General features: G+C 35.7%; 2 protein-coding genes across 2 annotated transcripts in view; both read right to left on the bottom strand.

Annotated features, from left to right (window-relative positions):
• The window catches only part of POLN (polymerase (DNA directed) nu), a gene marked incomplete at its 3' end in the record, with an annotated part of 64,193 nt that extends 61,584 nt beyond the window's left edge, over nucleotides 1-2,609 (bottom strand). The window contains 1 exon segment of the mRNA XM_010139261.1: nucleotides 2,477-2,609. Within this exon segment, the coding sequence (XP_010137563.1) occupies nucleotides 2,477-2,609 (133 nt within the window).
• A 2,662-nt stretch (nucleotides 2,610-5,271) lies between these two features.
• On the bottom strand, nucleotides 5,272-11,090 carry HAUS3 (HAUS augmin-like complex, subunit 3). Its single transcript, XM_010139260.1, has 4 exons — nucleotides 10,167-11,090; nucleotides 8,662-9,098; nucleotides 6,858-7,086; nucleotides 5,272-5,505 (listed from the first exon to the last, which is right to left on the bottom strand). The coding sequence occupies exons 1-4, from the start codon at nucleotides 11,088-11,090 to the stop codon at nucleotides 5,272-5,274; spliced, it is 1,824 nt and encodes a 607-aa protein (XP_010137562.1).
• Between the last annotated feature and the right edge of the window lie 253 nt (nucleotides 11,091-11,343).

The raw sequence follows: 11,343 nt of genomic DNA, 5'->3' as shown, positions 1-11,343 counted from the left end.
ATAACTCCACTGAAGTCTCTGTCTCTCCAGAGCATGCAATTAGTTAGGATTCTTTTATCTCTAAGATTCTCTTACTGCCCAGACAAAAGATACCTCATGGGCAAAATATGTATTTTGTCCCCTTCTAACTTCCAGTCCATACCCAGTACAACACCCCTCTACTGTTTTCAGCTATGAAATTTGCATGACCAGCAGCAAGACACTTTCTGAATCTACCATGCTGGCAACGAAACAAAGCATAAGATGATCTGTTTACTGAAGCTGTTTTGTTGGGTTTTTTTTTAAATTGTCTAGGTAAATAGGACCCTGTACTTAAAAAACGAAAAAAAAAAAAGACCAAAAAAAAAAAGCACTTTCCAAAGACTAGCTAGCTTAGTCTCCAGAAGAAACTAAGGATATTACTTCATAGTATTACATGCTGGTTCATTTTGGTTTATGTGTATGATCAGTTATTTATCTTCAGCTCAGAATTCTGACCTGAGCTGTTAGAACAGCGAATATAGCACAGCTCTTTTTGTAGCTTCAAACATTTTAAGTCTGGCTTTCTTGACACTTCCTTCAATAATAAAATTATAACTTAAGAACGACAGTAACTGAGTTTACTTTCAGTGTTTTTAATTGTTTCACAGCTAGGTACTTTTTCTTGACAAATTCACCCTCCAGAGAAGATGATGAGGATTACATTTCCCTCCCTCAACACGCAGTATTCAGTATGGCAGGTATCTGAAGTGCTATGCAACCTCGAATTTCTGGTGTATGAAAAAGGACCACCAGATGGCAATAGAAACCTATCCTTGCTTTCAAACTCCTTCGGGCTGGATGGAACCATTATAAGCTCTACTGCCAAGGTAACAACAGTATTTCACCCCCTAGTTCAACATCACAGATATTTGTCGTATTTTAATCCAATATTTAGCTTCTAAAGACAAACAGTTTTTCCAGTAAGTAGAATTTAATCTTTAAAGATCTATCAACAAAATACAATTAAATACAGCTTATAACTGAACAACTAACATGATAGGATTTGGGTTTTTTAAGGGAGGCAAGTTTTTCTTCTCTCCAGATCCATGCTGATCAGCTAAAGATATACATATAGGCAATCTCCTAAAAACAACTCTTAGGCCTGTACACTAGAATCAATTGTGAGTGATTACTACATGGAAAAGAAGAGCAAGAAAAGCTAGTCATGTGACCTGCCACCACTAAATGCTATTTATACTGTTCTTTCACTCCGCAGTGAATAAGGATTTAGCAGCACTACAAAGACGACAGCAAGCTCATTTGGCTGAAGATACCAGACACCTTCATAGTGTTTTTTTAAAAAAACAGAATTTGTAATTCACAGCTTGACAGAGTGTGATCAGATCAAGAGCGCACAACATAACACAATATAGATAGCACACAGGACAGAGTTCTCCTATCTAAGACAAAAAAACATTACACAGAAAAATTAAGGAAGGACAAACGAGGCAGCAAGAGAAGTAGAACGGCAATTACACTGAAGGCAGAAGACAGATTTGATTTTCTCAAAAATAATCTGGATTTTGGTCCAAATGTACCATTTTTAAATGAACCCAACCCATATTTCTTCAAATGTGTTATCACTGATTCACACAGCAATGAACTATTACTCTTTTTACTGCTACACCATCAGGCTCCACTGATCCAACACTTTACTACTGAAAGAAGAGCCTGAACCATTATTTAGATAAATCTGAGGCTGCAACAAACACTGTGTATGCAAGAACTAGACTTAAATCCCATCAACCAGATAATGTTCCAAGGTCTAGTTCTCAGGAGAAAACAGAGAACTGGAATTGAGCAAAACTTTCTGTCTACTTGTTTCCAGAGCTACAAGACTGGCAGACTATGGAATGAATAAAACTGAGAATAAAAATGCCGTTTTGCAAAGCCAGCATTCTGAATATTTGCTCAACAGTCAGAGATCTGCTGAGGCCCTTTTAACATTACCTAATTTGCCCTACCACTGGGACTTTTGTTCACTCTTCCCCCCGCCTCAATTTCACAAGGACTGAGTTGCTAATGAACACGTGTTTGCAGGACAGACATGACGTTTGCAGAGTTCCCAGGACTTCTGCCAAGTTCCCAGTACTGCTAGTGATCTTTAAATATCTAGTCCACGGTCAAGTTAATGTATGCATTTAATTCCCAGCCCCAGAATTTACAGTTTGAAATTCTCATCTACTTCTATACAACACAGTACAGGAAGAAAAAAAAAATATGAAATTGAGGGTACTGGCAATATCTTAGTTCTTTACGCTCACATAGCATTATTTAGTAAGTCCCAGCAAATGTCGCGGTTATAACTTAATTCCTTTTCTAAACTTGGAAACCCAACCTCTCACCTTTTTTTTTTTCTTTTTAAATAGGAACTTGAGGTTTGATACTGGTTCTTTGTTTGGGTTTGTTTTTCAACTAAAAATAGAAACACTTAAACAGGCTAAGATTTACTCACTCTGGTTATTTTTTCTGCTAGTCTGAACTTCTCCTACAGGACTAGACTGCAAAGCTGCCATAATCCTCTGAGCGATATCAGATAAAGGCACTTTAGAAATCTCGCATCCTATGTATGACGTGTACTGTTCCATTTCTAAGATTAAACCTAAACACAGAACACACAAATTATGCATTATATCAGGGCCACAGAATGGACAACCTGCACTTACATTCTGTTGAAATGAAAGACAAAATATCGTGAATCCATTCAGTCATTCATTCAACTCAATGGAAAAAGACATTTTCTCCCTGACATGCCTATCAGTTTCTAAATATTGTAAATAAAAAATAGTGAACTGTACTAATTTATAAAAAACACTAAGTGAAACTTCTTTGAAATTGTGTTTTAATACATCATTAAAAAATTAAGCAGTCCTATAAAGGTGATTTCTAATTTAAAAATTCTGATAAACAAAACAAGAATTATCATTTATGTCTGATATACTTCCCATCTCCTCAACATCTTTAAGATAGTCTGCATCTAGCATATGCAAACATTTACTGTTACTGGTGCTCAGATTTTATCACGAAAAAATCCTTTCACATAACTACCAAAATTGAGCCAGCAGAAGATGAAAGAAATAAGCATTGTCATGACACACAAACATTAGTGATGTATTGTTTCAGAAAATACTTATCATAAAAGACCTTAAACTTTGTATAACTAATGTACTCAAGTACTACTAAATAATAGTACTTAATAACATTAAAATAGCTACTATCGTTCGTCAATTTAAGAAAAAGGTCAGCAACATCTAAAGTCTCTAAAAGCTTGAACAGCAACTATTGATATTCTAAATTTTAACCTTTTTTGAAAAGCAGTGGCTTTTCCAGTTGACCTGTAGCCATATACAAACAAAATACTCGGAGAGCGCCTAGATATACCACATATTGCAGAATTAGAAAAACAGTGTCCATACTGGTGACTTTGCTTACTTTACATAGTTAGACTAGAACAATGCATAAACCTTACCACAAACACAAGATAAATAACCAACATTTTCAAAATATGTAAAGGATTCAAGTGGTACAAGTCAATTGCTCTACCAAAACCTGCTGTTAAGTAAGTAACTCCCATACAAGTCAATAACTGGAATCCTGTTACTCTGGTCTTCACCCGCTGAATCCAGTTAACGAGTAGACTTTCAAGTCAAGTTTAACAGTGAAATAAACAGTATTTCCTCTGCTTACATGAAAATATTTTTCTTAGCTCAAAACCATACGCAGATTGCAAGTTTGAATACTTGCAAGTACAAACATTTGAATCCAGATTCAAAGAGGAACATCCATCAGGTTGCACTGCTATTGGCTCTACCTATCTAGTCCAAATTTTACAGTAAGCACACAAAAGGGAGAGAAAGAAGCAGAATGGCTTTCTTTTCCCTGACGTTCCACGAGTCAGAAGTATAATCTTTCTCCATGTACAACTCCTCCTAACTTTTATAATTAAGAACAATGCTTCTTTTCTACACAGAGTAAAAAAGCTTCCCTACTTCTCAGGCTGGGAAGCAGCAGTCTTAAAGCTTCAGGGGCAGATCAAAAGGAGAACCTAGCAGGCTAAATATAAACAAGACACTGTGCATGAGAATACGCCTAAAACAAACACATAGATTCACCATAAATATTTACAACACTGAGTTGAATTTATAGTTTGGCATTTAATAATAAACACAATGTATAGAGTTAAGAAATCCAGACATAAAGACATACCACCAGTAAGTTAAAAAAATTAAACATTTAAAAATAAGTTATAGTCACATAAAAGTTAAAGGTCTGTCATCAAAATAGTTTTAAGCAAAATGTTACTTAAGTTAAAGCTAATTTACTAACCTTAATCAATATGTACAATGCTTGAAAGCAAGAGCAGTTGATCCTAGCAAAATATACAGGATTGGAAATTTTCATACAGTAAAAGCGTATTTAGTTCCATTGGTATATTACAAAGCTAAATAAAAATTTGATAAATGGTCTAAGAAACGCACAGGAAAGCGGAATTATGAAAGCATCAGGACACTGAATTGAAAAACCTGTCACTATAAATTACAGAGCAAACTGAGAAGTCCAAAATGTAAATTTAAAATTTTTTTTCTTTGAAGGGGCCAGTATGAGTGTGGACTGGTTTCAATGGAGAATATAGACCGTTAAGCTAAATTAAGAGCTATCAGAATGGTCTTAAAATAGACAGTCTTGGCACTTGAAATAGATTCCAGTACATATTCCAACAAATTTCCCAGCAAAATCAAATCTTCTTAGAACTGTAATGGAAATGATCAGGAATATCTCCCTTGAAGAACTCACCCCTTCAAAATCACATTACATTCATGTTCCAAAATCTAGAATGCCTTTTCCACATTTTTCAGTTCACATATCAAAGGTTCTTAGCATGCAAGAAAACTTATCCCACGGGCATGATACGTTCCTTTTTGTGCTATGCTATGTGCAGTGAAAATCAACATACCAGCTAGCAGAAGAGCAGCCTGAATGTAATTCATTCGAATAACCAACGTATTTCTTCATACAAAAAACTGACAAAACTGAGATTTGAACTCAGCAGGCAGACATCAAAAGCCATAAAGTAGCCTACAATCCAAACCTGGTAACTGCGGCAGTTAAACATCCATTGCAAGGACAGAAAAATGTTAGCCTTGATAAACTAATACTTATCATTCTATAAACTTGTAGACAGTTTACATTAACATGTTTCCCTTTGTTAAGAGTACATTGAACATTAAGAACTCTTCTCGTGGTGAAATTCTAATCTTCCAGACCACTGGCTTTAGCCTCAGCCTGCTGCTCAAGCTTCTCCACCATCTCCTTCAAGTGGTCTTCATCTTTGAAAAAATACACATACAAGTTTCTTTCCATCTGATGCAGTTTATTGGACTCTAAAAAGTTTCTCTTTGATTTCACATCAGCAATCAGATCCATAAGGAGTTGATTCAGTTTATTTAAATCAACTTCCAGCTGATGAAACTGCTCAGTAAGTTCCTAAGAAAAAAAAATACAAGACAAAAATTTGTTATTTTTCTGTTGTTAATACACTAGCTGAACTAGAAATACAAAAATTTTTTGCTTTTGGAAGACACATTTTGTAATTGAAAAGACATCACAAAAAATAGAAACACAAGTGATACATTCAATTAATCTAACTTTTGAGCTCCATGGAATAGTACTTATATCAGATCATGAAAATGTAATTTCATTTACTCATTTACTGAACTAGATGAGTTAAGACCATAAGAATCTGGCCCTCAACTTGATAGATGGTTTAATGACATGTTCAGTCAATTACAAGTCTTCAGAGCTAGTCAAATATTAAAAGGGAACAAAAAACCCACACACAACAAAAAAGTCAATTCAGTTTTAAAATTAAATCATAAATTACCAGCTATAATTTTCCCAACCTTCATTCTTACAATATTTCAGTGTAAGTAGGTTAGTCATCTAGTTGCACATTATTTCCTTATTAAAAGGAGTTACTTTTCTTGAGAAACTTTTCAATTGATTCAAGTTGCCTCTTAAAACACAGAGAGGTCACTATGTTTTAAGAGGTAACTTGAATCAATAGAAAGGTGTTTGATCGATTTATTAACGTGTAATCCCTAAATATTGTTCCAATTACAAATTGACATTTTAAATAGAAAATGTTCTACATGTTGCTAATTTACTTTACACATTTGCAGTTGGAAGTGTTAAGTATTTTATGTATTTAACCAAGAAGTATTATTTAACAGAAGTATTATTTATGTATTTGACCAAGAAGTCTCAGTCCACTCTTGAGATATCTACAATTATTTTAAAACCATAACAAGCTGCATTTAACAACTCTTATTCCTGTTTAAAACAGGCTCTAAACCCAGCACCTCTGTAGGAGGATGGTCCTGCTACACCAGTCCTTCAAATTTCTGATATTTTGTCTGAATAAGCCACCCATGGTAGGCTTTTTAGAGGCCAAACCATACTATTCAGGTGTTACAGGTAATAGGGGGGGAAGACCATCTGAAATAGAGAAAATTAAATGAGTTTTCCAGTGACACCATATCTAGATGACACACCTCCCACATCATAAACTTACTAGTAATACAGGACTGTATATGCCTTTGAAAGAAATTGTTAGATGCAATGATTTGCTCAGAAGCAAAAATTGTTACTGCAACACTTACAAAATATATCATTTGCTAAGAACAATGTAAATGTTGAACCCCATCATCATTATGCTAATAAATTTGTTGCTGACATATGGGAACCAGTTTGTGTCTACAGTCTTCCTACTGCATTTTTCTCAATGAAAGAATATAACACACATTAATGTGATATTTTATGACTAGATAAGGACTTACCTGACTACTGAGTTGTATCTGATTTCCTCCATCATACAGAGCATCATAAAGGGTATCTACATCACTTTCTAGCTTGGACAAAAGGAGAGACTGTTCTTGAGAGGACGCTGCTAGCTGATTTTGTGCTGAGGCACAGTCCTGCTTTAACTTCTGAGCCATCCGCTCCAGGCTTTCGTATGTTTTAAACAATTGCTGTTTTTTATTGTCTCCTTCCAGAAGCTGATACAGCCTGTAACGAAAGAAGTTAGACACACAAGCATTTTTAGGCTTCCTAAGCACTCTGTCATTATTAGTCAAGAGCAGATATTCATGTTGAGAAGTCAGAGGACTAGTAAAGGACAGTACTGCTTAGGGTACTCTTACTACACTGCTGCATCTCCCACCAATTTCATTATTCTATCTATATATAGCTAGTACCTGATTAGTAAGACTCCAAAATATTTCAGTATTAAATTAACAGCAATGAAACACTAAAGTACACAATGAATGCTTTTGCCAACTATTTCCCAACAAAGGGCTGCAAAGTAAGATACATTTTTAAGTGCTGAAAAACAGCAGACTTCAATGACCAATGAGAAATAAAAGCAAACTTCGTAACATCTTCAACCTTACTTGAGAATTTCTCATTTTCTAGCTATGAAGAGACTGCTAAGAAACTCTCCAATAAGCTACAAGTCATGCAAAAGACAGCACCTCCTGCTGTACCAAACTGTATCCTTACAATGCACCAGGAACAGTCTAATACAATTACAGATAACCTTGCTTGGTTGCTACTACCACCTCTGCCTATCAAAATCTTCAGGACTCGAGCCCAAATACAGAATCAGATCGGCTTCAATAATAGCAGGAACTATATTTCAAAAGCATTTCTTTCCAGTGTCTTCTGCTTAAAAACACTTTAGTGTATAAGATTCTTTCAACTCCCCTTCACTTTTTAAATAAAAAGGAAAAAGGAGCCAGACAACATTCAGTGATCTGGAGACTTAACAAACCTGAATAAAGGTGTTACAAGCTGCCAATGCAAACACACAATGGGAGCAAAATTAATGCTGCCTAATTCTTGCAGTTATTCACTGTGCAAGATCATACTCGACTATCACTTAATCATTAAAAAGCACTTAAACCGCCATTTTAAAGAAGGAGGAAAAGCCTGACATTAACACACCTATAATTATACAACACACCTCGTGAAAAGGTTTAGAGTCTGGCAGTGACATGGCACAGATATTTCTTCTGTATAACCTGAGCTACAAGTAGACTTCATTCCTTCAACAGTGTAAAACTAGACTCCTACACGGGTGACAAGGCACTGAAGACAGATGGCAAATCAAGCAGTAAAAATGAGCTAAACACATTCCATATATTGAAGGAGTTGTTCCTTTCCTCTGCCACATGGGGGGTTTTGCAGGCTGAGCTGATGAGGCCATGAATGAGATCTGGGAAGTCATTGTTATTAACAACTCTCTACATCTATACTTGCAGGATAACTTCCAAGAGTTCCTATATAAGACAGTCGTGGCTTTAAACGTTCCTTATATTCTGAATATTGCATAGGAATGCTTCAGCAATGTTAAGAAGACTGGTAATTGAATTTTTTCCTCAGGCAAACCTGAAAAGAATTTCAAAGGATAAGCAAGAGGCAAGTCTTACTGAAGGCTTCAGTTCTGGAGAATTCAAAATACTAATTAGCTACAGCAAGTAACTAAGAACTTAGCAATAGAAAAGGCTTAGCTTGCCTAAGCCTTTACCTCAAAAATATTATTTCAAAATAAGTCAAAGTTCAGTAGCGACTATAAAGGCTTACCTGCACGAGAACCCATCCTGGGAACTAATAGTGTTCCTTGGCTTTGCGTGTTGAGTTTGCTCAGTTATCACCTGCAGTCTCTGTTCCAACTCATCACTGCTCTGTTTCAGAGACTCCACCAAATTCTCAAGCTGACAGTGGATCTCCTTATGCTTCTTCAACTCCATTTCATAGGCTAGCTCAATAAGTTCAAATGATGCTTTCTGTCTTATCAAATGCCTGCCTATTTCATCTTGTCTTGAAGCATAATAGTCCTGCTCAGCAATGTGACGATCCAAGCACCCTTTCACCACTGGCGTGCACAAACGTTGTGCATTCTCTTTCAGAAGGGGAAGCAGCTCTTCATTGTTTATCTTAGTTATATCTTGTTTAATTGTTGAAATTTCATCATTTAAACTAGATATTTTGGCATCAAGGTTTTCTTGGTTTCCAATATCCTGCACAAAACAAAAAAACCCCCTCAATTTCTTCATAGTTCCCTTGAAGGCACTTCCCTAACACATTTCTTCAGTTCACACAAGAGTCATGTAGGTATGTTACATTAAAATCACTGCACCTTTTGTATGACCAAAATTAAATGAACACTCCACAAGCAGTTTTACAGAACTTTACAACATGAGGCAAATACAGATTTACAAAGAAGATATCAATGTATTTCAATAAATAATAATTTGATTCTGTGGCAGGGCCAGGAAAGTTTATTGTGTTAAAAGTAGAAAAGCTGTATTTTACTTGCCCCCAGATTTCAAGCACGTCTAACTGAAATCTCGCACACAAACATAATTTTTTATATTCAATCGGATGACCATCAACACTGCTATCAGAATGTATCTTTTCCAAATTATTCTAATCAATCAAGTCCTATCTTGCAGTCATCCATGAATGAAAACATGCAAACTGACATGATGCCACAAGTTTGTCTTTGACTGGTATAAGCTAGTATTTTTCCTTCTGTTACGATTTCTCCACATTTTTAAATTCCAGCAGACATATCCGCCCGTAACTCACTTGTTGAGATATTTCTGGGGCTTCAACTATCAGATTCACTTATTCGGTACTTGAGTTTCAAAGAGACAGTGAACTAAAACTTTAAGTTTATGCTATTGAATATAAACAGGAATACATTTATCATATTAGCTGCACAATACCACAAAATCCCAGCACAAGTTAAGTCTGTTGTACAAATGACTGAAAGCCAGTTATAACTTGAAATGTCAAAGTTAAACTAAACTAGAAAGATACTACTAACTTCTAGATTTTTCAAGGTAGTAATTCTGGAAGGAAGAATTAAAGGTACTCTGCAATGCTGAAGAATTTCTAACTATAAAAACTGAAGCTATTTTACCAGAGGAGTTGTGTGAGCAAGGCTAAAATTCATAGAAATGTAGTTTACTGTGTAAAAACAGTTGAAATAACAGTAACTCAGCAGTTCCTTTTACTAGATGCAATTGAACACACCCATCTGTTTAAAACTCCACCACCTTCTACCACCCTTTGCTGCTTACCTTGTCGTCTAAAGACTGTAGCATGCTCTCCGCACATTTTATAGCTGAATTCATGCTCTCCTCTTTAGCTTGCATCTGAATTAGCTGATGTTGAGCACAAATATATGCTGTTTGGATCCTGACTATCTCCCGAATCTCTTCGGAAACTTCACTAGTCTCATCACGAGTGACTTGTTTGCTTAGATCTGCAAGCTGAAAACTGCCTTCGTGTGAATTTTCATCCCATTCATGTACACCTTGATAATAATGTTTTTTCATATATGAGGTAAGTGCTGCAGTGCTTTGTTTTTCCTGTGACAAATACTCATCCAGAGAAAGCTGAGAAAAAAACACTGGACGTAGACCTGACTCTTGTTCTGAATCTGAAGCGGTGAAGAAAGAGGCAAATTTCTTAGCGGCACCGATGAGAGACTGCAGTTCATTATTAAGCTTATTATTTGCTGCAGTAAACACTTCCAGTCCTTCTTTCACATATTTATGTGCTTCTTCCTCTTTGCTTTTTAATGTTTGTAACATATGACTGTTTGCAGAAACCATCATTTGAAGTTTATTATGCCGATGAATTTGAAGTTTTTTTAACTTCTGAAGAGTTCGAAGCTCTTCCTCTAATTTCTTCAGTTCCTCCTCTTCTTCCTCCTCCTCTTGGCTACTGTTCTTTGAATCCATGGGATTCAAGGTTTTAAAAACTTCATCCAGGGCATTTTCTTCCAAAATGGGCTTACCGGACTCTATAAGATTATCAAACTCCTGCAGTTCTTTTTCAGATACCACATGCTGCTCATTTATATTTCCACAAAACCATTCCAGAAATGATTTGTCTTCCAAAGACTCAAACAGCCAGTCAAAATCTTCTCCATTAAGCTCATCAGCTTTTGGATAACCAATTTTCTTAAGAGTTTCCACAAAGTCTTTTCCACAGCTCATGATGCAAGTATTTTTTGTAGGCATAAAAGATCCAAATACATGAAAAATATCTGGGATGTTATTCCAGCTGTAATTTTTTTGTCATTTAAAATGAATATTCAGTATTTAAACAAAAAGAGTCTGCACAGGAAAAAGGAAGTGTCAGATCACACCAGAAAACTGAATGCTACTCTGGATCAGAGAGGGTATTCAAAGACTAGAAACTGATTTTTATTTCAGGGATATCTTAATAGCCTTTGTTCATCAAGTCAAG

The sequence above is a fragment of the Buceros rhinoceros genome, unplaced genomic scaffold (genome assembly GCF_000710305.1).
Source record: "Buceros rhinoceros silvestris isolate BGI_N320 unplaced genomic scaffold, ASM71030v1 scaffold5317, whole genome shotgun sequence".
Classification (NCBI taxonomy): domain Eukaryota; kingdom Metazoa; phylum Chordata; class Aves; order Bucerotiformes; family Bucerotidae; genus Buceros; species Buceros rhinoceros.
This window is presented reverse-complemented; position numbering and strand designations above follow the sequence as displayed.